This window comes from Amblyomma mixtum, chromosome 3, assembly GCF_055824585.1.
Source record: "Amblyomma mixtum isolate Tamu chromosome 3, ASM5582458v1, whole genome shotgun sequence".
In the NCBI taxonomy this organism is placed as follows: domain Eukaryota; kingdom Metazoa; phylum Arthropoda; class Arachnida; order Ixodida; family Ixodidae; genus Amblyomma; species Amblyomma mixtum.
In genome coordinates, this window is record NC_143014.1 from 72,006,536 (window position 1) to 72,033,309 (window position 26,774).

At 47.7% G+C, this 26,774-nt stretch overlaps 1 protein-coding gene across 2 annotated transcripts in view; it reads right to left on the reverse strand.

Annotated features, from left to right (window-relative positions):
- The window catches only part of jp (junctophilin), a 100,582-nt gene extending 80,087 nt beyond the window's left edge, over positions 1–20,495 (reverse strand). Inside the window, exon 1 of one of the 2 annotated variants that reach the window (XM_089579611.1) lies at positions 19,914–20,495. In XM_089579611.1, the coding sequence (XP_089435737.1) occupies positions 19,914–20,292 (379 nt within the window). In that variant the 5' untranslated portion in view covers positions 20,293–20,495. The remainder of the gene's footprint in view (positions 1–19,913) is intronic. The other variant, XM_089579610.1, reaches the window with a different exon arrangement.
- Between the last annotated feature and the right edge of the window lie 6,279 nt (positions 20,496–26,774).

Genomic DNA, 26,774 nt, shown 5'->3' on the forward strand with positions numbered 1-26,774 from the left:
GCAGCGAAGCCTGGCCCCGCCGGGCTGGCGATCGAAGTGACGCGCGGCTGAGGGCGACCCAAACAAGCGGCGGCGGATAAGCGGCCCGGCCACTCCAGTCCCAAGCAGATCCGACCCACAGTTGATGAGTGCCTCAGTCAGCTCTGATCTCGGTAGCGTCAACTTTTCGCTGGCGGGTGGTTCCGCATCATTCGCATCACGAATGATGCGAGCACGCTCAGGTCGGCGATGGTTTAGGGCCCTGCCGATCACCCTTGCGCCACTGGCAATGCACTGGTGTGCTTACCTTTCGAGACTGTGTGACGAGTGGGCCCGGGGAGCGAATGTTAAAGTCGATTGTCACGCTTACATTGCGAAGGAACCGATTAGTTGTCTCTTTTGGCCACCGCTGCGATACCACGAAAGGCGTAAGGACAGGCCCTACTCACGCCGTACATACGGGTTACAGGACTACTAGTAAACGCAAATCGAGCGCGCAGGCTTGCTATACGCTAGACGATGTCCGCTTGCGGCCGAGTACATTCCCCCACTCGTTACAGTAGTGAACTGCTCGGGAAAAAAGATCGTTTAGCTTGATTTAAAATCAGCGTGAAGGCTGGAAGCAAAGTCATTTGGGAGAAAATAACACGGTGTGAAAGAAAGGAACGAAATAGAAATTCGCGCAGAATATCCCGACAGCTCATGCGAAGAACAAAAAATCGCATCAGGAAACTGGAATGCATTCGTCTTTTGTTTCGTCTCGACTTAGCTTGGTAGACTTACCTTCACCACCGAGCTGCTAATGTGCATCCTCGGTTCGCATTATCATTGCAAAACCGTACCACGTCTAGAGATGAGTTATCCGAGTCTCAAAAGAAACAAGTGAACCACACAGCGTAAGAAAAAATACTTCTATTAGGCTCGCGTATGAATAAAATATTGTATACCACTAAAATCAGCGAAATGGATAAGACTACCTTTGTCGTTAGTGAACAGTGAGAGATATGCATAAAGGAAGTAGGTTTCTCAATGCTCTTATATGAAGGCAAATGCACTGATAACACACAGTAACGCAGGGTTTGCAGTGTAAGCGTTGGAGGATCGCAGCGATCAGAGTGCCTTCAGCAGCGCCGCTAGCCAGAGCGTGTAGCTGTGCTAGCTTTGCGGGGGCACCTTCGGCGCTCATTCTGCAAGGTCGCATTCTGTTGCTAGCGCGCGTACACGCACGGTGGCGCTCCCTCCTCTCGCGCTTCCTATAGCCACATGCGCCGAGCGCCCTCACTGCGAGCCCACTTGTGAAGCACTCGCCGAAGGCGCCCGTGGATAGCAGTGCTGGGGTTATGCTGCTGCCTAGCAACCGCTGGGAGCTCGGTCCGAAACCGCGCGTGCCTTCACTTGCCGCTGTCCTTTTGCTGTTGCCGCTCTCGCGTTTCACTCCTAAGCGACGCTTTTGCGTGGAGCCAACCTGATAACGTATTCTGCACCGATGGAGGAGTAACTCGGTGCACTTACTGAGTGCTGGCCAAGTTGGTTCCCCAGGATTCCCCCTGGGGGGAATCCTAGGGAAGGGGGGCGGGACCCCTTTTCCAGCAACGCAGCGAAGGCTTTCCCCATCTGAGACAGCTGCACGCGCTGCGTAGCCTTTCCCAACTTCGTCACGAACAACTCATTCCCCGCCCCCCTCCCCCTACCATAAACTCGACGGAGCATTTATCAAGGGCAGCGTGGCAGTTTTCGCTTTGAAAATAGCTGTCTTCCCAGTGTTTCCGTGTGCAATACCCTTCCTGACGTCAGTATCCGGAGCCGCCGACCTGCGTCTACAGGTGGAAAACGTTAAAAGGCGTACAAGTAAAAGCCGCTCCATTCATGACTCAGACGCCCAGAAGATCCGTACGTAAGCTGCAGCTGAAGCCACGCACCGTCAGTCATCGCGTGACCACTAGCTTGGCAAGAGAACAAAGACAGAAAAAAGCCGAGTGTGACGAATCCCAGCTCCGGGCCACGATTTCGTCGGCCCGCGGAAACGGGAACTCGCCCAGACGCCATAAAGCACTCGGCGCGGGCCCCCGCTGCGGCGGCACCGTCGTTTTTGAGTCAGTCCAAGGTGACGCAGCCCTGCTCGCCCGCGGCGCCCCGCGGAGGACTTTAGCGGAGGGGGGGGGGGGGCACGCGGCGCTCCCAGCGGCAGGCCGGCCAACTTCGGCCACTCACGGAGCGAGCTGCTTCCACGTGCTTGCGCGGTGTCTCGGCCCGGTAAAAATAACGCTCGCGGCGACCAGGCGACGCCTACAAGTGCACGCTCGCTCACGTGCACTGCTGTCAGGGCGGCGAGGGGCTCGGACGCAAATGCAGCGCCCACCACCGGCCAGCCGGCCTAATGCACGCGTTTCCGCGGACTCGCCAGGTGTGGCTGGGACCAGCGGCCCTCCCAGCTTGCGCGACCAGGAGGGACGACAGACTCTGCAGACGACTAATTAACCCAGGGTTTTATCTTTTTTTCTTCATACAAATAAACTTTCAAGTGTTTTTTTTTTTTTAATGCAGAAAGCCTTGGAAGGAAGATTTTCCGCTAACCCATTTTTTCGTCTGCCTCTGCAGAGCTCCGGTGGATGAAAAACCATCTCCAAGCTCACCTGGACAACAAAAACGCAGTTGTGACCCCTTCATTCATATATATATATATATATATATATATATATATATATATATATATATATATATATATATATATATATATATATATATATGTATATATATAAACGTAATTCGGTTGACACACGGTAGAAAAACAACAACTTTATTCTAACGTTTTGACCAGGGTCTGGCCTTCGTCAGAGTGATGGGGTACAGGCAAAAGACACAGTTTATAAGGGAACGTACGCGGGGAGGGAACATTCTGATTGGCGCACCGCAGCGGCAAACACCTCAGTATGAATCGCCAGTGAATGATAAATGTAGTGAACGAAGCACCGTCAAAAATTACTAAATCATCGTGGAGGATAACTGCAATCACATTGTGAAAAAAAAATGTAAATAATACAAAAATGTTTTGGTCATAGCTCAAATGCACAAGAAAAGGCGAACGACAACAACAAATAAATAAATAAATAAAAAATAAAATCATCACACACGAGAACACAGGCGAATACTGCTTTTGATTAAACAACGCCTCTTGTGAAAGGGTATGGTACTAAGATGCGGTGTTGTTTCAGAGATAAACAATTTACTAAGACAGAAAAAAGCGGCGCTAACAGTAAAAAGAGGACGAAAATGATCAGTGTAGATGAAACACGGCATGATACTATGAAGTGTTGCGGTTATGACGATAGGCAAGTCAGCTTCCCAACATTTTCATTGAGATCACAAGAAACAGTATTAAATTTGTGTATAAAAAATGATTCACGAACTTCGCGTTCATGATGGATCTTGAAGCCTGATTCCAGTAACGTTACTTGGATTTTATCGAAAGGGTGCTTAGTGCTGTTCACATGTTTAGAGATAGGAAGGCTAGGCACTGTCTTGCAATGAGCTTTGTGATTATTAAAACGATATCTGAATGGTGTCTCTGTTTGGCCAATATACTGAATTTTGCAGACTGAGCATTCAAGCATGTAGATTACGTTGCTGGTATCACATGAGTAGTTTCCCCGAATTTTCACTTTAAAGTTCGATGTAGTGCTGGAAGCCGTTACTATTGTCATCATCTGCGCGCAGAGTTTGCAACGTGATTTATTACATGGATGACAGCCGATCGACACACTTGTGCTGGTTTTAGAAGAAGTGAGAATGTCACTGAGGTTTTTGCCACGGCGATAGACGACACGGGGAGCTTGTTGAAAAATGTGTTTGAGTCGATCACTTTGCATGAGAATGACATGGTGTTTTTTCAAAATGCCCGCGACGTTTGGAACCGATGCTGAGTGGGTTAGTACCAGGTTGATATGCGATTGATGGGATCGTTGGTGTTTTGCTCTGAGGAGTGCCTCACGGTCAAGAAGGCCTGCGCGTTCTACAGCGTCGTTTATTAATCGCGCAGGATATTTCCGTTTAGTCAGGGCGTTTCGGAGGTTAGTACAGTTTCTTTCGAAGTCGCGCTCGTCAGAACATATCCGTCTAAAGCGGACAGCTTGTCCATATGGGATGCTAGTCTTCCAGTGTTTAAGGTGGCTGCTTTCGAAATGTAAGTATTGTGGTCTGTCACTGGGTTTCCGGTATAAATCTGTGCTAAGTTTGCCATTCTTTATTGAAACTGTTACATCTAGAAAACTAATTGTGGTTGCCGAGTAAGAATGAGAGAAAGTAATGGCCTCATGCGCGTTATTAAAACTAGAGATGAATGATAGAAGTTCAGCTTCACCATGCTCCCAGATAAGAAAAATGTCGTCAATGAATCTTTTGTAGTAGAAGGGTTTTAATGGGTGCGTAGCAAGAAACTGGTCTTCCAATACACCCATAAATATGTTGGCGTAGTTGGGACCAATCCGTGTGCCCATCGATGTCCCGTTTATCTGGACATAATGTCTATTATCAAATTCGAAGTTGTTAAGTTGGAGTATTAATTTCAAAAGTATGGCTAGCGTGGGACCATCAACGTTGGAACCAAAGTCTTGCTTCTCAAAAGCCTGCACAGCTGACCGGATGCCGTCGAAATGGGGAATGTTAGTATAAAGCGACGCAACATCAAGGGTTACAAGCAAAGCACCATGGGGGATGCTGATGTCGGCTATCTCGGCTAGGAAGTGTGTTGTGTCCTTTATGAAGGACTGAAATGTTGCAGGAAAATGTTGCAGAAGCATACAACACTAAAAATAATTTCCGTCGCAACCTTTCCGGAAAAGAAACCGCAGCAATAAAAAGACTAGCTTCTCTAACTGACATTGTTATCAAGCCGGCTGACAAGGGTGGTGCCATCGTGGTCATGAACAAAACCGATTATGTCGCTGAAGCCGAAAGGCAGCTTGCAGATACTTCATTTTACCGTCTCCAAGACAGCGATCCAACTGCTCAGTTTAAAACTGATTTGGAAAAAACCTTGTCCAATCTCATTCTCAGTAACAAACTGGATAAAAGTACAGTCAATTCAATAATTCCACTGAGCCTTACACCAGGCAGATTTTACTTATTGCCCAAAATTCACAAACCCAACAACCCTGGCCGACCAATCATTTCCGGAATAGGAACCGTGACTGAAAGACTGTCAAGCTACGTTGACACCCTTATCAACAAAATTCCTGCAACATTTCAGTCCTTCATAAAGGACACAACACACTTCCTAGCCGAGATAGCCGACATCAGCATCCCCCATGGTGCTTTGCTTGTAACCCTTGATGTTGCGTCGCTTTATACTAACATTCCCCATTTAGACGGCATCCGGTCAGCTGTGCAGGCTTTTGAGAAGCAAGACTTTGGTTCCAACGTTGATGGTCCCACGCTAGCCATACTTTTGAAATTAATACTCCAACTTAACAACTTCGAATTTGATAATAGACATTATGTCCAGATAAACGGGACATCGATGGGCACACGGATTGGTCCCAACTACGCCAACATATTTATGGGTGTATTGGAAGACCAGTTTCTTGCTACGCACCCATTAAAACCCTTCTACTACAAAAGATTCATTGACGACATTTTTCTTATCTGGGAGCATGGTGAAGCTGAACTTCTATCATTCATCTCTAGTTTTAATAACGCGCATGAGGCCATTACTTTCTCTCATTCTTACTCGGCAACCACAATTAGTTTTCTAGATGTAACAGTTTCAATAAAGAATGGCAAACTTAGCACAGATTTATACCGGAAACCCAGTGACAGACCACAATACTTACATTTCGAAAGCAGCCACCTTAAACACTGGAAGACTAGCATCCCATATGGACAAGCTGTCCGCTTTAGACGGATATGTTCTGACGAGCGCGACTTCGAAAGAAACTGTACTAACCTCCGAAACGCCCTGACTAAACGGAAATATCCTGTGCGATTAATAAAAGACGCTGTAGAACGCGCAGGCCTTCTTGACCGTGAGGCACTCCTCAGAGCAAAACACCAACCATCCCATCAATCGCATATCAACCTGTTACTAACCCACTCAGCATCGGTTCCAAACATCGCGGGCATTTTGAAAAAACACCATGTCATTCTCATGCAAAGTGATCGACTCAAACACATTTTTCAACAAGCTCCCCGCGTCGTCTATCGCCGTGGCAAAAACCTCAGTGACATTCTCACTTCTTCTAAAACCAGCACAAGTGTGTCGATCGGCTGTCATCCATGTAATAAATCACGTTGCAAACTCTGCGCGCAGATGATGACAACAGTAACGGCTTCCAGCACTGCATCGAACTTTAAAGTGAAAATTCGGGGAAACTACTCATGTGATACCAGCAACGTAATCTACATGCTTGAATGCTCAGTCTGCAAAATTCAGTATATTGGCCAAACAGAGACACCATTCAGATATCGTTTTAATAATCACTAAGCTCATTGCAAGACAGTGCCTAGCCTTCCTATCTCTAAACATGTGAACAGCACTAAGCACCCTTTCGATAAAATCCAAGTAACGTTACTGGAATCAGGCTTCAAGATCCATCATGAACGCGAAGTTCGTGAATCATTTTTTATACAGAAATTTAATACTGTTTCTTGTGGTCTCAATGAAAATGTTGGGAAGCTGACTTGCCTATCGTCATAACCGCAACACTTCATAGTATCATGCCGTGTTTCATCTACACTGATCATTTTCGTCCTCTTTTTACTGTTAGCGCCGCTTTTTTCTGTCTTAGTAAATTGTTTATCTCTGAAACAACACCGCATCTTAGTGCCATACCCTTTCACAAGAGGCGTTGTTTAATCAAAAGCAGTATTCACCTGTGTTCTCGTGTGTGATGATTTTATTTTTTATTTATTTATTTATTTGTTTTTTGTTGTTGTTGTTCGCCTTTTCTTGTGCATTTGAGCTATGACCAAAACATTTTTGTATTATTTACATTTTTTTTCACAATGTGATTGCAGTTATCCTCCACGATGATTTAGTAATTTTTGACGGTGCTTCGTTCACTACATTTATCATTCACTGGCGATTCATACTGAGGTGTTTGCCGCTGCGGTGCGCCAATCAGAATGTTCCCTCCCCGCGTACGTTCCCTTATAAACTGTGTCTTTTGCCTGTACCCCATCACTCTGACGAAGGCCAGACCCTGGTCGGAACGTTAGAATAAAGTTGTTGTTTTTCTACCGTGCGTCAACCGAATTACGTTTATGTTCTACCGGATCCATCCGATCTTCACCCCCTTCTTATATATATATATATATATATATATATATATATATATATATATATATATATATATATATATATATATATATATATATATATATATATATATATATATATATATATATATATATATATATATTGTGGTGTTGACCGATGGGAAATTAATAGTGTAATTACTTTGTGGCCGAAATATATTTGGCTAGAAACTAGAAGACAAAACAACCCCGTGCCGTCGCAGGGATCCGAACCTACAACCTCCAAGAGAGAGATAGAGAATTCTTCGAGCTCACCCCTCGGTCCTTCCATCACTTCAGACAATGTTCTATGCACCAACCAGAGAAGAGAAACCGCTTTCATTTAAAGCCCAGCCCAGCATACTCGACATTCTGATTTCATGCACGCGATACTGGTTTCGTGCGATGCACTTAGGTCGGTTCTTCCATGCTCTACCCGCCGCGGTGGCTCGGTGGTTATGGTGCTCGGCTGCTGACGCGGGTTCGATCCCGGCCGCGGCGGTTGAATTTCGGTGGAGGCGAAATTCTAGAGGCCCATGTACAGTGCGATGTCAGTGCACGTAAAGAACCCCAGGTGGTCGAATATTTCGGAGCCCTTCACTACGGCGTCTCTCATAGCCTGAGTCGCTTTGGGACGTTAAACCCAATAAACCAAACCAAACCAACCTTCCATGCTTTGGGAGACGCGCGCCACGTGGCCTAAGTGTGCGGGACACGGAAGCCGTGAAAAAAAATTTACATTTTCACGAAGCCTGAGTGCGCAAGACGTTAAGGAGAGTTGCAGGCGGCACATTCGTATGTGCTACCACTGCTATGCCCGTCCAGACAGCGCGAAAAGTGCGCATGAAATTCCAGTTTTTTTTTTTCTTCGCGGCTAACGTTTTCCGTAAACTTCTGTTGGGTGTACACCGAAATTACACTCGTTAGTACTTCCGGACGCGGTGAGGGATGGCATAGAAAAGGGGACAGTCTGGTTTGAAACACTGAGGGCTCTGCCACCTACGACGTGCTTTAGCTGCCAGCTTACGCCTGCTAAAAAAATGTAAAAACCAAGGTGGTCATGCGATATGTGGTACTTGCCTCTTGTTCAGCACCACACATAAGGGAATCGCCGCTCGCAGGTAGGATATTATGCCGCTTCCGCTAATCTAACTAAATGCAGTTTTCTTTAATGTGCTTGTACACTCTCGCTTACCGTGCTGTCGCTGTGCTATAATTACTGGTTCTGGTGCAATTATAACAAGCTTATTGTGAAGTGTCACAAGCTATGGCCTTTTCCGTTTTTCTCAGCAAAGAATTCGGCACCTTCTCCCCGCCGCCTTCTTGAGTTCGAGTTTCTCCGATAATATCATACCTATAATACTATTTTTTACCTGCATATGATCGTACTAACCACATCATCTCAGTGTTGACTTTGTAAGCGCTTATGACATGCCACTAATGCTTTGTACATTAACACTGTCCTGATTGAAAGTAACTCCAAATAACTGCACTCGTCCATACAAAGCGGCACGCTTGGACAATCATAACTACAACGTTCCACGATTTAATCAGCATATCAACGGATTAATTCATCCATTTGTTCAGTAACTTAACTGTACGAAATGGGCGTCAGCAAACATTCAGTAAAATACAATAAAGAAATAACTAATTATTCTGTTGACTGCATGCTGATGGCCTACTTACTATGTCTTAAATACCATCACACCGCAAATATATGCTACAATGCCAGCGCCCCAACTGTGTTCACAAAGCCCTTTGAAAAACTATTCTAAACTTTACTCTACGGTTCGATGGAACGCATCAAGGTTAACGCGGCACATTGTTACTCGGTTGAAGGTTGGGCGTGCTCACATCAGCTTTGGCGCTGTTCACCACTCTCACTAATGGTCCTAGAAGCACAACAAGGAAGTACATGTGCCACCACGTCTTGCCCAACTGTAAAGAGCGGAAAGCTGGCGCAACATGCCCCCCGGGCCGGCCGGCCGTGAAATCATTTCCAAACGCGCTTCTGCAGGGTCGTTGCCATCGTTCGTCTCGGTTCGTTGAGCTTATAGAGGCACTAAAAACGAGGTCTTGCACAAAAAAGCTCGGGTCGTGAGCCTGACGCGTCATTTTTATTTGCCTACAACTCGTGCAGCATTATATTTGAAGCGTTAGGCTGCTAGCATAGCGAATTCGACTACTGATTACTGCGAGAAAAACTCATCATTAACAGCTTTAGTGATGGAGTTCTTAAGCACGTCGGCAATTTGGTAAAGTACGCGCTAGGAAAATCCAGTTTTCCGGTTTAGGGTGATGCGTTACCTTAGCAAAAGGACCTTTTGCAAGAACCACGAATTCACGAGAAAGAAACGAATATGAATGCATTACAATGTCATGCTGCCAGGAAGAATAACCTCTGAGTAAATAGAACCGCCCGGATAACATAGAAGTTCAATAATACCAAATTACTACGCGCTTGGTGAGTCCGTCACTGACATGCATATCTTAAAGTATTTCAGACATCAAAATTCTGTCGGCGATGTGCTATGTTTCCAAGATTGGCTTGCATCATGAAAATAGTCATATATCAGAACGGAGAATCTCGCGCCTACTATACAAAGAACAATGCCTGTATCGACCTCCCGAACATAGAATAAAAACCTACGTGGCTTATCTTAAGAGCGAAAAAAAATGGCAATTTAGAGTGAATTACGCATGCAATCGCAACGTCATTTTATAAAAAGCGCTGTCCAAACAGATTTGAACATATATCGGTCACGGCCGCAAACCGGAAAGCAACGCACCCATATGTGCTTGAGTTGCGATGGTTGGAAAACCATAAAGAAACTGTGACACGGTCTTAGGTAGTAGATGAACAAAGACGAGCCGAGAACAGTCCGGAGGCCGTGGGACATTTAGAAACGTCCATACACAGCGGAGAACTTAAATAAATGGCTCAATCTGCTGCCGAAGCGGAAAGAAAGCGATTTAGGGCATTTATATATGAACAATGCTTTTTTTTTTCATGTTTTCACTGTAAGATCGAGGTTAAATGCCATGGATATTTCCACATAGCGCAGGCCAGTTCTGAATACTTTAACTTTATGTTCACGCCACTGAAAAAAAAAATAAACCTCTCACGACATTGGTGTTGAGCTGTGGTCAGTTTTCTGCGACCACTGACCACCTGAGAGGGTCACATTTAAGTGACTTGACCAGAAATGGCCAGTAAACGTAACAACAGCAAGGGTTTGCTAAGGTAGAGGGGTAAGGTACAGTAATTGCCAATCACATCGAGAAAGCCGAAACCGAAGTGTGCAGGAAAAGAAGAGGTGAGTCACAGGGATAAAAGTCTAGAGTCAGCTGATAATAAACGACTAGTAAACTATTAGAGTATACCTGAAGCCAAATCCTGCTGTAGATAAAGAAATGTACTTTATACTTGCACGTGCAAGAAAGAGCAAAAAATAAACGCGATGGTCTCAAACAATGTACCGGCTTTCCCAAAGGCCTAACGATGTCCGACTCGTCCATTCACAAAGAAAAGGATGCTTGATGACAGCACAACTACTTCAATAAAAAAAAAACTGAAAATACCCTTTCTTTCTCACACCCTGATAAATCAGGCAACTTACCATCGTTCAATATTAACCTGTATGTTACTATCAAACACTTCACGCTTCCAAATGTTTTGCAACAGAAATGGGGTCAACCTCTACTTCCCAATTTTTTGGGGTTCAAGATGTCTGAAAAATGAACGCGACGAGTTAATGGAAAGTTGAGAACCTGAACCTTTAATATACTTGATGTAGACCACGTTCACGAGAAGAAGCCAGAAGCGGCACAAACGTAGTCGGTTGGTGAAAACATTTCAATGCACCTGCATTTTAATTGCGTGCGACTCGCTGTGAAATAAATGCAGTAAACGCTACCTCGCTTTACCAAGCAACAAGCACAGCAAGAGCAGATCATGCAAAGAACTAGAGAACTATAGCAAAGAAGAAGTAGACGAAACAACTAAAAAAACCCCCCAAATAGTAGGTAACCACTCATAGAAACATTTACAGCCACCCTCCCACCCTCCCTTAATATTTGTGAAGCCACCATCACACTTGTCTGTAGCACACGAGTTGGGCTATAATAATAATAAAAAAATGAGAACCCGCACTTACACTACAATAGTATATCGTGCGTTCCAGGCGTTTTATTCAGGGGAAAGCTGGGCCTCTTCAATTGCTGAACTTCGCCCAACATTATGCCCGCCTTTGGTTGCTCCCACTATTGCACAGGGAAAATATCATGCCGTACTGAAATTCTGCCTCACCAGCCCGCCAGCATAATTCCACGCCTATCACCGTGAGATGTGTCACAAAATTTTATCGTGTTTCGGTGGAGGCGAAATGCAGAAACGCCTGCCTGCTGAGCGATCTCGCTGCAGGTTAAAGAACTCAGGTAATCGAATTCAATCCTGAATCCTCTCCAACCGCGGTTCTTTCTGTTTATGCCTTCTTTGCTTCCACCCTTCATCATTTCCCTCACGGCGCAGTTCACGTGTCCACCGAGAGTGAAGCTATTACTGCGCCTTTCATTTCTGCCTGAAACATTTGTAATTGCATTTTGCTCCTCTTCCGAGGCTCCGTCGAAGCGCGCTTTCCCTCACGAACGTGAAGTCAACGAGGAAGCCCAACCCATACAAGTGTTCTATAGGCCTGCACGACGTTCTTCCGCGAAGTGACCTTTCTTAGTGCAAACGTGAAGCGAGTCCGCGAAAACATGTTACATCAGTCATTTCAGGTTTATCTGACGTTTCGCCTTAAATAAGAGTGTTTGCCTTATCCCAGAACTCAGTTCTTTGGTGCTCGGCTGCTGCTAAAATCGTGGGATCGAATCTTGGCCGCGGCTGCCACATTTGGATGGAGGTGATATTTAAAAAAAGAAACGCCCGCTTTCTTTGCGCTTTCAATGCACGTTCAGAAACCCTCACATGGTCTAACTTAATTTCGAGCTCTTCACTACGCCGTTCCTCATAACCCATGTGCAGCTTCGGGAAGTTACATCTCGTATACTCTGGCCATACCTCATACTCACATCCATCCTTACTGATACAGGAATATATACTGGCTTAACGGCAGTGACTGCTCATTCAAGTCTACCAACAAAAATCCGGAAGCATTTTCAATAGAAAAAAATTGGCTGTGGTTTAGCTCTGGTTAAACATGGAGGATTGCGAAAGCAACATCTGCGCGTAGCCATTTCCCACAGTCTCGCCGTTTCGCACTGCGCATGCGCGAGGAGCAAGTGACGTCACTATGCACAGCTGGCGTGCCGGCGGCCCCGGCACGCTAGCTGTGCGCCGCTACTGCGCATCGGAGAGGAGAGAGGCGATGGAGAGCGCGTGGCAGCGGCGGCGGCCCCGGCACGCTAGCTATGCGCCGCTACTGCGCATGCGCAACTGGCGAGCGCGGCGGCGGCACCTCTGAGTCACCCGCCCAGCGACGGCGGCGGCGTGCCGTGTGACGTCACTGCTCCTCGCGCATGCGCAGTATGGCCTTTCCTCGACTCCGCGAAATGGCTCGGCGACTAGTGTAGTGTTGCTTTCGCAACAAAAGTATTTTTGTGAGAAAAAAAACAGATGCTTAAGTAGTTAATCAAATTTCCTGTGCATAGTACCATCGCGGACAAAATTTTTCGGGATGCAAGTTCTCGGGAAAATGTTTATTGTAGCACCACCTCGATAAACAGTCGCCTGATATCGTTACCAAAGGAACATTTAGGCCTTTAATACCTTCATACAATATCAGGCGACTGGGTGGCGGGGTAGAGCTACAATTAGAGTTTTTCCGAGGACTAGATCCCGCAAATTTTTGTCCCCGATTGTACGTACTAGCTGCATTATATGGCTAATGTATCTCAGTAGGCTTAAACATATAACTAGGTAGCTGAAGCGCATTAATTTTTAACTTCAGAGTTCACGGCAGATGCTTATATTAAAATGCTGTAAACAGTTTTCCTCCCTCAGTAATACGTCTTACTACATTCTGGCATCCAGCACGCGTTCTGAATACTGTTTATCAAGGGTTATACTGAATGCGTTTATGAATGCAACTAGATTGAAGAATAGGCAGAGCCTCGATTTAAGATACACGTGGACTAATTGCGTTTATTATAGTTATTATTAGATGCGTCTATGGTCCAAAACATTTAACGAACTCCCTAACGATATTTTTGCAGTGACCGCAAGACGAAGCTCAAATAGTATTTTTAGATTATTGTAAACTGGTTGGTATTCTTACTCCTCCTTTGTGAGTGTGATGGCTTGTAAACCCACCAATGTTCTGTAGTCGGTCAATAATGAATCAAGAAACAATTAGTCCCAAGTAATAAGAGCCAGTTTGCAACAATATATCTCATATAATTGGCGCATTTCGTATAACGACTCAAGGGTCTTAGTTCCAACATACCGCAGAAATTTGATGCAGAAACGCTAGCAATTTCGTTGTGATTAGAAAGACCGAGTGCCTGTGAGAGTATGAATACCTAAGTTAAACTTCATATTTTGTAATAGGGCTTAGTCTGAGCAGGCTGAGCCAGCGGTCATGCGAAATGCATTTATATGTACTGTCGGGTCCGAAAGTAGTGTATATCACGCGAGCTTCGACAGAACTGCATCGTACCACCACGTAGCGACCACGCCTGCTGTCAGGACAGTAGAAAGGATGACTTTTTTTTGTCGGCCGGCATGCATGCCTGCCCTTATAATACGTCGCACCCCTGCTTATCTAAAGTGTTGGAAACATGGCGCAGCGATGCAGTTTAGTCGACGCTCGTGCAGCGTGTACCACTTTTGCTCCCTACAGTGCATGGGATTTGCACAACTCGAGCTGTGGCCTTCACAGCTTGCAAAAAGATGGCGTTTGTGAGCGCGAACACACAGCATATGAGATAGCAGATCTTGTTAGCTTGTACACTGCTGCATAATACCAAGAAAGGTTCATGCGTATCTGAGCTCGTCCTGTTTGCCTCTCTCCCGTGTCTTGTCCCCTGCTCAATTTTATGTTTTGTAATCATGTCACACCAACTAGCCCCTCATCGCTAAATCTCGTATCTTTCTCATTTTGCCAATGGTGAAACACAAACTACATCAAGTGTCGTTGTGCTGGACGCCGGGGCTGACATGCGTGATTTGTTAGAGAAACAAAGTCAGGCAAACTGCTCCCGCTCCATCGACGACACAAGCTCATTGTGCCACTCCAAATGACGTTCGTCATCTGCCCTGCCGAATTCATCCAAGAGAAACACGGAAACCGCTCACTGGTCGCATGTGAGAAGGCACACTCAAACACGGGCGGAACAAAGATACTCGTCCAAATCTCCCCAAACCTTGAGATGCGCCTCAGGCCCGCAGCTATAAAAACGCATCAGGTAACGACCACCGCAAAGCAGAGATCCAAAGAGGTCGCGAAGAAAGCGCTGCTCGCATAACCGTGAGTGCCGCGAGCCGTCCACCAGGCCCAGCCTCTCCTAGCTCGGCGGTCGCTTGATCGGCTTCTTCCGCCGCCAGTTCGGATCCCGACCGTGCCCCCTCCCCTCCTTTTCTCCCTTTCACGTGGAGCCTTCTCCTCTTCCAAGGTCAAGTACACATGCTCGGACCGTAGCGTTCGAGGGCGGCGCGTTGACAAATCACTGGCCGCCCCGCGAGAGCGCGAGCACGGATGCCGCATCGGCGGCGCCGACGAGAGACGAGGCGAAAGCCATTTTGCTCGTCGCGCTCTGCTCGGCGGGCGAAAATCTTCACCTCGGCGCTGGGACACGCCTAAATAAGGCTGACGACAGGGCCGCCAGCTCCCGACGCAGGTCCGCACGCTCATCGGGCCGTTCCTTCACGTGCGCGCACCGCGCGGCGTGCTCCGTTCGGGGGAAAGTGCGGCAGACGTTCTTTCTGTCTCCGTTCTTTTTTCTTCCCCGAGCAGAGCACCGGGGCGCCGGCTCGTTTGTCATTGTCAGCGGCAGCAACAGCAGCAGCAGCAAGGCGCACGGACGAAATGCCAAGACGCCGCGCGGGATCCCCCGCCGCGGCGCCGTGAATCGGCGGCTCTGGCCCTGATTTCCTGCTTCAGTCAATGCCCCAATTTTCTGGCTCGGGTTGGGCAAAGGGACGGGGATAAAGCGACTGCATGCAAGGCCTCTGGGAAAGCTTGGCTCGGGCAGAAAAATATCGCCGCCTCCGCGCCACTTGGGGGATGAAGACGGCGCGCTCTCTCTTCATTTTACCCTTCCGACAAGAGGAAGCTGCTGCTAATAGCCCGTTTGCTTCTTTCTCGGAAGTGATTCGGAAGTGATTCTTATCTTCCTACGCGTTCACGTCCTCCTATTTTTTTCTTGCCTCGCTTTCCTAGTGCTGCTTTGTTGTGCCTTCCTCTCCTGGCTTTTGCAGCTGCTGTGACCATTTAGTATGTTCTATTTTCTTATTTTTTAATCTCATTGTTTCTTTAATGTCATTTACAAATATTTCGTGTCACGTGAGAGTTTCTTTTTTCGGTTGTTCGTTCGAATGTTTTAATTCTGTACATAGTTGAGTTAATCGAGACGTCTCATTTAACCTAGTTTTGTTTTGTAGAACTCCAGTGTAAACAAGTACATTTGTGCATGTAGAAAAACTAATGCACCCCGCTGTTTGGGGAAAAAAAAAAAAAGAACAACTCTGCTAGTCTGGAAGACCGCTGCGACGGACATGGCTTCCATTAATTTCGCAGCAGGCAGAAAATTCATACTGTACTGTAAGAACCCGTGAAGGAGGTAGCTTTTCCGCTCTTTCTGTGAAGACTCAACAGGCGTAATAAATGGGAAGGATAATACTGAAATTTCACAATGCCGGTCATATTAATATTAAGCGATGCGAGTAGTCGACACACATATTAATCTAGCTATGTACGATTTCCGCCTCCCGCTCAGCTTAGTATGTATTAACTACTTCGCGTCGCAGGTTTGAGGAGAAATTAAATAAAATGGCACCCATGGTTTTCCTCGAACGCCTTCACTTGCGGCTGGCGTGAAAGTCAGTCTCGCCACTGGCTGTGACAGAGTCAGAATAGGCAGACTTGCTTCTCTGAATCGTAGGACTGCAAAGACCAACCGGCAAGTTGCAATGGCGTCGCCCGAAATGCGCGGCGCACAAGCATAGCCGACCTAGTGTGGCTTCTGTCGCTCGATTCGGCTTTCTGCCTCCGCCTCGCTGAAGAGATCGACGCCGAGCAGGAGCTCATGGGTCACATTTTGGAAACTATTGGCTCGCCCTTTCTCAACAAGCGACAATTTTGAACCGCCTGCAAAAGTGTACACGGGCTTTCCTTATATCAGCGTTTACGCACTCATGGCGTCCCCTATACGTTTGCTAGCAGACATGAAGCAGAGTGAAAAGCAGAGTAGACATTAAGTATGGGCCGCGTTACTCGGCAAGCTGCGCACATTTTGAACGCAAAACGGAAGAAATCGGTAGTTGGGACGTATCTTTTTTTTTTTTTTGTCCGCACTTTAGAAACGAATAGACGTGCACCCTATGCCCAAAATGCGCAAGGCATTTCGCGATTAAGCCGACCATGTTGCGAGCGAGCTGTCTAGTTCCTGTGATGCCGTTGACTATTCACTGTTCTAAAAAGCGGCGGCAGCACGACTGCTCACTGCGTAGAGCTCCAGAGGGCTAGCATCTCCGCAAAAGTCGCACATCACGCACTTTTATGGCTTGGGCCAGTTGTGAAAGGCCGGCGCATTTTGTTTTTAAACAGGTGTCGATATTCAAAATGAAGTGCTGCAGATAAAATTCAATTTGAAATTTGAAATGCTATTTACTCAGTAACGGAACTCGTGAAACATTAACACCTATTTGTTGCTTCACGTAAGTAACAGAATTAACCCATGCGTTTCTCGTGTCCTTAGACGCAGCGGACTTTTAGAGACCGCATTCTACTCGAAAGTTGCAGAATCAGACGCCTCTGACGCCAACCACAGCGATCATGGAATAAAAGACTACGCACCACGGAAAGAACAGTGAGTAACAAGCCAGGAAGAAAGAGGAGGGCAACAGCAGGTGCGCCTTTTTCCCCATGGCTAGCCACTCGCGCTTCACAAAACATTGCTGCGCATCGGATGTCACTCAATTTTGAATCATTTTAAAAGTTAAAAACAAAGAGAGCGGTGAAGAGAAAAGAAAGAGAGAGAGAGAGGTCTCAGCTCATGCATGTGAAAGGAACTGCAGCGCAGCCGTATCAGTATAAGAGCACGCACTTTCTGAAACCACAAGCGCACGAAATCAGCTCTAGATGGGAGCTAGGCTGGCATCAACAGAAACCACAGAAGCAGTAGAGTTGTTCGAGTATCGAAGCATCAGCGTGGGCAATGTGAGTGCACTGCCGGGGAGTTCCCCTGATCTCCGACTAATGAGCCTCCCCCCCTTCTCCGTATACTATATACGCGCCGCGTCGTCGCGGGGCGCAAGGCGAGAGATTTCGCTCTCTTCTTTCCTACTTCCGATTCGTCGGCGACCATTGTACCGGCGCGCTACTGTAAATAGCGCGGCTCGGCATACGCGACCGCAAGAGGAACCGAGCGAAGCTTTCCACTTGATTGTTCGAGCCGCACTGTGGAGCCCGCCAGGTGAGAGCGCGCCCCTCCGCGTCAGGAGCTGAGGGTGCGGTTCGACCCGTTCGCTGTGCCGCCGCTGACGCGAGTCCCGCTTTGCCCACAATGCTTCCTTTCTCCGGTGTGCCGAAAAGGAAATGAAAAGCGAGACTGACGTGCTGCCACCGCACAGGCACGCACACAAAAAAGTGCAGTCTTGTTTTTAGATGTCAAGCGCGGATAGAATCGCTCGTTTCGCTCCTCCACGCAATGATAAATACTGTAACAAGAGAGCCTTCCGTTGCCAGTACTCGTCTCCGTTCGGCTCCGCTGTGGTTCCTGCCTAATCCGCAGAAACATACCGTTCACCGCCGAGGTTGGGGGATAACGAGAGCGCGCGCATTGTTCTCGACTTAAGCGTGTCAGCAGAACAACGCTTTATTCACCCGTCATTGTTCACCGTTCCGATTCAAGGAAATAACAACGCATTATAGCGACAACCACCGCCTTTTCCCGGCCCCTGCAAAGGGGCTGAGTAAGACGGAGGAGCGAACTTTAAGGCGCCTGCAGACAGGTACTCTACTCTGTCCTGCGATCATAAAACATTACCATCCTAACACGGATGGGCGATGCCCGCACTGTGGGGAGACCTGTGATATCTTCCACATGGTGTGGGCATGTACTCAAAATCCCCACCTCCCCCCTTCCCCTACCCCTTCCCGAGAGGCATGGGAGACTGCCCTCCTCAACTGCTCCTCGCTTGAGACCCAAAGGGCTCTGGTGAAACGGGCGAGAGACGGGGCCTCGTCATGCAGTGTCCCGGACTAGGGACGCCGACCATGCAGCGGGGCCACTGTGTGGCTCCCAAACTCTATTTCATGAAATGAAAGTTTTCACCACCACCATGTCTTATTACAGGGATCGACGACAGGGCGAAAATCTCACCCGCTGGCAGATGCACGGTGCAGCGTCGGTACAGAGCATATCCTCCGCCCTTCCATACGGTTCGCGCAGTTTCTTTCTGTGCTACGTCGCCGCACGTGAGTCCATCTCGAAATTACGCCAGTAATTTTTTTTTTTAAGCCAATATTTCGCCGCATCCCTGGCTGTGCACCACTGACACATGTTCGCACCCGTAAAGCATGCGCCATGCCCTATCTTTCCCTGACTTCAGCGCGCATCTCGCGCTCTTAGTTGCGACAACGGAACATTTTGTTTGATATGCGCTCGAGCGTCTGGGTGACACCTTCGCGTGGTGGTCCGTTTTGTAAAGAAGCAGGTAATCAAAACAGCATTGAAACACGTTGAAATAAAGTCACTCTGCGATCGTTTTCCTGAAAGAACCGAGGTGTACTGAGCTTTTTAAAAAAGGAGTTCCACATTTTGAGCGCGGTTCTCATAAAAAACTGCGGACTACGTGTAACATTACAAGCCGCACAAGAAGGAAGAGTAGAGGTGCACAGCTCTCTTCTGGTGTCCATATTCATGCGTGTCTTTGCGTTGTGTATTGGCGTGCGCTAGAAACGGGCCTCTTTCTGTTTCGACGATGTAACTCGAGGAAAAAGCGCGCGAATCGTGCACACAACAGCATGCACACAAGCGATGTGACTCTGGCTCCACGCATTCGCCAAAATGGGTCGCCCGCGGCCTGCGCCGTTGCCATTCCGGGCAATGTGAATTATGAATACGTCGCGGACACGTCGTTGTCACGGCAGGCCCAGCGGTGGAGGCCGGCTTCGATTGGGGCAGTGGCGTGGGGAGCCCGGCGGTGCCCCTCTATTGCCAAAGAGCACGCCGCGCTATTGGATATATATATAGCCCGACGCTGACTGCCTTTTGAGCGGGCCTTGTGCAAGCTGCTGGGCGATCGGCGGGGTGTTGCCGCGAGGTGCAGCAGGGTGGAAGCCAGGGAGACCGAGAGGCCAGGGATGTGGCCAGCAGGGCGTCTCGGTCGCCATGGTTACAGGCCGCGACGCCAGGTACGGTCACCGCGGTTAGCGCGAAAATAGTTGGCGCCCAAGGTCGGGGCGGCACCGAGGACTGACCTCCGTCGGCGTACGTCTCGGAGCCGTAGCCGTCCTGGAGGCCGTTGGCCCAGGTGCCTTCGTACTTGGCGCCCGAGATGAGCGACTGGCGCACGCCGTAGCGGCCCTTGAAGCCCTGCGTCCACTCGCCGCGGTAGCGCCAGCGGCCCCGCGTCTCGACGCCCAGGCCGTGGCGCTTCCCGTTCTGCCACTGACCCTCGTAGCCGCTGCCCGAGGGCCACGTGTAGACGCCGGACACCTCGAAGCCGTAGTGCCACGAGCCGCAGTACTCGCCCTGGCCCTTGGGGCCCGTGCAGACGCCGTGGCCGTGCGCCTTCCCGTCCTCCCAGCCGCCGCAGTAGGTGCCGCCATCGTCGAAGTCAAAGCGGCCGCCGCTCATCCTCCTCGCTCTAGCAGGGCACGGCCGTCGCCACCGGCGACATCTCTCCGGTCGCCGTCGTGCTCCCACTGGTTCGGGGTCGTTCGAAGGACAGATCAGGCGGCTTCGCCGTCTGCGCGGCCGCCCCCCCTGCGAGACGCGCCGATGCCCGCTCCGCCGCGCGAGGCGCCAGCGGCACACGCCCTCGTGCGGCAGCCGACGACGCCGGCTAGCGCCGCCGCTCGGCGCCCGCCGGCACGACACCGCCCGCGGCGCCCCCCTCCACGCGGGGCCGGGGAGCTCTTCACGCTAGGAGGAGGAGGACTTTCATTTTCCATCGCCGAGATCATCTCGCCGCTCGGGCTAGCAGGAATGCAATATACTTTCTGCTGCAGTGATTCTGAGCCCCCAAGCTTTGTATCTGCCCTGACACGATTCCACAAACTTTCTCGGCCACCGGCAGGTATTCTCAATACGAAAATCGGCTCTCTTAACCTCGTTCCTCCACACTGTTATTGGGCCTAATATCAACTATCTTAAAGCCTGCTTAGTGCTGAAAGAGAAAACAGCGTAGCTACCATGGTTATGTAATACTGAAAAGCGAAACGGTAACTGATAAAGCCAGAAGCGAAACAGAAATTAAATATCCTAATAACGGTTACTTTATACATCGCTTCAGGCATGATTGCGGCATCATCCAAATTGTCCTCCCGGGCTCAGAAATCCGTTTCTGCGTTCTGTTTCATCAGCTTTTTTGCCTGGCAAATCGTTTCATTCCTGCAGCATCGATTTGTCAGGCACAAGACCTACCTGTCTAAATTAGGAAACGACGTACAGCTATTTTTGCAGTTAAAACTTCGAAGCTGCAGAGTACGAAGTACAGGGGCGGGTTTAAGGGTAGCTCTTGGAGGGGACGTTCCTATCTGAGCCACGTATTTCTTCGACATTTTTCGCCGAAAGATAGGGTTAGGCATGGTTTTCCTATCTAAAACCGCCCCCACCGCCCTCCGCCCTCGGCGAGTTACATTTAAAACTCTCAAATACAATCAATGATGAGGTACACACTGAAGTAAGAGTACATCGGCACCTCACGGTTCTTTCAGAAACTATTGCTGTGTGGCCGGGGCATGCATGCAGTGCTTATTGACACGGGAACCACAATAAAGAATCCAGCGACTGATTGACAACGAATTGAAAAAAAAAAGGCGGAAGACTAGTATATGCACAGGGGAAATACCTTTGTCGTGCACGCCTAAAAGGACCTTTGCCTCAACGCACTTCGTCATAAATGCCAAGACACCGGAAGAGAAGAAAGTGAACCCGCAAGGCCGCAAGTCGTAAAAGACGAAACGGCAGTCAAGATGTGATAAATTTGAACGCTTACATCACCCTCTTTGAGGAGGACGTTGGCATATCCGAAGAGTGCTGGTGTGCGTTTTCAGCTGCCCGTCCATCTGCCCTGTCTGTGCTTGTCTTTTCAGCTTTATGTGTGTGACGCAAGTGATGTGGACGAAAAGTGAACAGTGAAAAAAAAAAAAAAAAAGCCCAACTGAAGCCATTTAATGCAACATTTAAGAGAGCAGTAAACTGTCGTCGTTAAGCGATGACGGCGTCAACAGTGTCCGTGCGCCATAGCAGACACCTCAGCTTTATTTTCCGAGTATTAAACAGACCGAAAAATCTATCTCTTTTCCCCCCTTCTTCTGTACTGTTACGACTAATATAGAATGAATGAATGAAAATTTTGTTTACAACAGGGCAACACGCCGGCCAATTTTGGGCTGGCGGAGAAGACGGAAAGGGGTAAGGGTACTTCCGGCTGTGATGGATGCTTCTTATGTGAAATTCCTGAGCAACAAGCGACCGGCTGGCTTGCGAATTCCGGCTTCGCACGGCACCACTTGAGCACGACAGCGGGCTCAAAGAGCCTCTAGATTCGGAAGTTCCCGCCCTAGGTATTTCATCTTTGGGCAGATACCTATGTCGCACCCTTGGCAGCCTAGAGTGATGGTGTGTACGCGTCGCGGGCGTCTGCAGAGTCCTGCATATGCTTCCCACTTGTTCGAGTAGTAAATCCACTTACACGCTTTACTCGGTTGTACGAGTGGAGTTCGCCATCAGTAATAATAATCAGTGTTTACTGACGTGGCTGGTCAGGGAGCCAAATTGAGGAGTCTTTCAAAGCACAGTGCGCTGTGCTTTGAGCGTTTCCGTGCGTGATATCAAGTACTTTTTGTCCGTTAGGGGAACTTCGCTTGTCTCTCCGTGCGAGATATTCGATGTACATGCGTGTGCCGCGTTACTCGACCCCTTGCTTGTCTGTGGGCTGTATTCATTCTCGTATTCGAATCTCGGTCTTGGTGGGCTTACTGCTTTCTGTCGTAGGTGGCAGTGACCGCGCGGCTGGTGCTGCAAAACCAGGCGGCATCAGAGAAGCTTGCGTCTTAGCGAACGCGGGAGCGTGTTAGAGCGAGCGTCGAACTGAGAAGCGTGTTTCTCTTCACTCATCTTGAGCTTTACAGGTTGACTCAGAGGCGCCCTTCGATCTTCTCTTTGCGTAAACTAGAGATGAACGTTTATAAGTTCGCGCAACAGAAGGGAGTTCAATGGAAGCAGCTGGTGACCAGCTGCCGTCTGCGTACAGCTTCTGCCATGTCCCCGAGTTTCCGCCTCTCTTTAATTTTTGCTTGAGTTGTGGAAACGCCTCAAAACGATGGGGTTGTGTCGGAGAAGGCCCGTCACTCTGTGATACCCGAGTCAAGCAAGAAACACCCAACTTACTTAATTATGGTTTTGCTTTCATATGATCTTCCTTAGCCGCCACGCAGGTGTACACTGATCCTGACTAGCAGAAGGTGCCGCAGCGGGTCATTTAATACCGTTGCATTACTTGACGTAGAAATGGAAAAGCAGCAGTCAGGAGCCTCACAGCTGGCAAAGTGACCAGGCTAGATACGATTCCTGCGACACGCGAAACTCAGCCGTTTTTTTCTTTGTTTGGTTAATCTTTTAGGGCACAAAAAAGAAAAACAGAAACCTTCTACTCTCCACTCGGAAATGGGCCGCCGTCAATGGCTTTCGTTTTCCACAGCACAGGAATGCAGAAGTCTGGGCAGTTTTCATTCGCAGCCAAGACGACTTAGTATAATTGAAGAACTTATGATGCAAACGGGCGGTGTTCCGCTATTTGCCCGTCTTTTTTTTCCTGTCTATCTTATGGAAAGTTTTAAGTGAAGCCTAGATGATGTATCTGAGCCCAGTATTTTTGCGGTAGTTCGTCGTAGCATTTCAATCGTGTTCATTGTAATCTGCGACCAAGCTGGAACAACCATGGCGAACACCGATGTTTTTTTTTTTTTTGTCAGCCTAAACTTGTCAATTCACGTCGTTATGTTTTTGAAACATGGTTTTGTTTTGAGCGTCATTTGCTATATAATTCCTTCCGTATATTTGGCGTATATGACAGGCGGCTCAGACGTCTCAAAACAGGCTGAATCCGGACGAAGAAGTCTTCCTTAGTTTTTCCATTTTGTTACATTCACTTGGTGACATTCACTGAAGAAGATTAAGCTGCAATTTATAAATTAAAAAATAAGCTTAGGAAATATAATGTTATATCACTAATTACCTACAAATATTTTTCTGTTCTATTGCTAGTGCAGAGTTTGAAGCAATCGCTAATGCAGAACTTGTTAGCAATGAAGGAAGTCTTTGAAGCAACGATGTTCTTCGAAGTGCCCATTGTGACACCTGACATTCAAACTGTTTCGGAACCAAGCGCGTCGCAAACCTTTACGCCGACCAAATGCACGTTAATGAGAACTGGAACAGCCAGCGTGTTGTGCAACGATGTCGGATAGCTGCAATCGGCTAAAGGAGAATACCCAGCGATAAAAATTAAGGGTTAGTCCACATGTAAGCTTAGCACTTCTGGTTTCATGCCCACATGTATTTAGCGTTACCATTAACTACAGTCATTATAGAACGTGCAGTACACAGTCATTCAGCATAGTTCGGTAATTAGAGATCATGACTGCTTCCAAATACGTTATACAACGCATATTCCAGAAAGTTGGTAGCTGAAAACCTCACGCGTATTCGTGCGTTTAAGAACACTTCTCTTCCGACGAGCGAGAACTAACCTTAATGGTAAGGCTGTGAATGTACACGCCCAGAATTCTTGCAGCTGTCACAGCGTATTCTTTAGAAAATTGATTTTTTTTTTTTGGGGGGGGGATACACTTTCTATATTTTCTTTATTTTTTCGCAGAGTGAACGAGACATGAATTACATCGCCGTAATGTTTAGGAAGAGCAAAAAGGGAAAGAGGTTAAGCAGGATTAAACTCCTTAATTCCACATAGATTGACCAGAAAGAGATCATTATTACTTCAGGTGCAAAATGTTTCTGGAAAGTTTTTTTTGTGTTTGTGTGTCTCTCTTGGATCCACTTTTGTCTAGAAACTTCGCGACACATTTATAGAGACTGTGTATTTGAATGCATAGTGCACAGCGACCACTGTTCTTATATGCCAGACACGCCAATCCAAACAAAACTATGCCGCCATTTTGCCTCCACGTTACCTTGTCTTCGATCCTATAGGGGCGTTTCCCGCATCAGTCTGGCTAATAGTGCACGGACATCGCATCGAAAAACGTACGGTGTCACCATCTGGAGAATTTCTGGCGTTTTTTTTAAGCCTGAAACGAATTGTGTTATGCTTTTTCGCGTCCCTTAACGTTTGCAAGACGTGAGGCTGCTAGGCGGAACAACGCCTTCCTTTAAAAGCGACTGCGCCAGGTTGGGCTTTCCCGTTGATCGTTCATTAGTGCGGAAAAGCACGCTTTGGCGGGGCCTCAAAACACGGATAAATTTAGTTAGGTCAGAGACAGGGCGATGTAACCCTTCCCCGCCGAGGACGAGCGCGCATCACGTGACAGAGACGTCACGCCTTCTGGAGACGTCGCGGGGACGAAGGCGTTGGCGGCTGGGAGGAGAGTGTTTGTTCGGCAGGCACTAACGGTCCCTTCCTTGGCGTGGGGTTGGCAGCGTTTTCCTTCACGTATCTAGCAACTTCGCAGCTCGCGGTCTTCAGGATGACCACGGGGGAATTACCCTTTTTGGCCGGTCGGTATTCTGGTAATTGGGCGCGAGTACGTACGTAGCGCCATCACCCGGCAGCGCCCATGTGACGATGGAAGGGGGATTACGTGTTGTGCCGCTACTCTGGTTTGCAGTGTGTCTCAGGTCTTCTAGTTTTCGTCTTTATGTCTTTGTGGTTCTGTTTACAGTCTTTGTGAGTCATAAATTCTACATCTACAGCAATAACGCACCACGCCGAGTGAACGAGCTGTCGCAGAATAACACAGTGAATTTTATACACCGCGCTGATGCGGTGTAAAGACCAACATTCCGCAGCCGTAATTCAGCGCATGTGTTTCCGCCGTTAAAAACTGAAGAGGCTACGCCAATAACCAGAAGTGAGCGGTCACCAGGTTACTAAATCCCGCTAACGACGTTAAACCTGCGGGTAAGTAGGTAGGAATGGGCGAGTAGACTAATGGATACGATGCTAGGTCTTGGGAAGACAGAGGTGTGTGTGTGTCAGCCAGCTTCTTCGGTGTCGGCTGCTACTTACTAAGCAGTTTAGCGACAACTCCATGAACGTAAACTTGCTCCTTGAAATGCCTGCTGCACAGACGACAGTGTAAAGTCGCATTCCTGCCCATTCTCAGCGTAAGTAGCATGGGTCTTGCAGCTTTACCTCTTAGGGATCGAAATCGGAGTTTTCTCCGAGTTCTGACGCTTACGTCTGGCATCGAGGCACTGAAAACCACCGCGACGGATGCATAAATGAGGTGCTGCTGTTACCGCGATAATATATGATCACACCACGATGATATATGATAACACTACTAAACAATGCAGTGTAGTTATTACATATAAAAAATGTTATAAAACAAATCGCCAATCACAAGTTTTTGGGTGATTGGTTAAATGAAAACCTTTCATGGAATGTGTATATATTAAGTTTAGTAAAATATTTGAGTAAAACTGTAAGATTTCTTTATAAAAATCACTAAATTAATACCTGTCTGGGTCAAGATTTAAACGTATTATGCTCTTTTTATTCTAAATTCTCATACTCTATTCTCGTATGGGGAAGCGCTGTATCTGAGAAGTTTAATAGGTTGCTTGTTCTCCAAAAAAGAGCATTTAGAGCCATTCAAGGCTATTACGGCAGACAGCGAGATTTGCCCACAGAACCATTATTTTAAAAATATGCCATTCTGCACGCACATCAAATTTATTAGTTTCGGTTACGACTATATATTCATCATAACAGACTGTATGCCACTCTACCTGACAGACCTGCCGTAATATACCATCTGAGGACACAAAGAAAATTTGTGCCTCTCACTTCGACTAATTAAGGGAAACAGAAATTAACTTTTCAGGTACCATTTGCCATTAATTAAACTTCAGCAGATGGAGAATTCTTG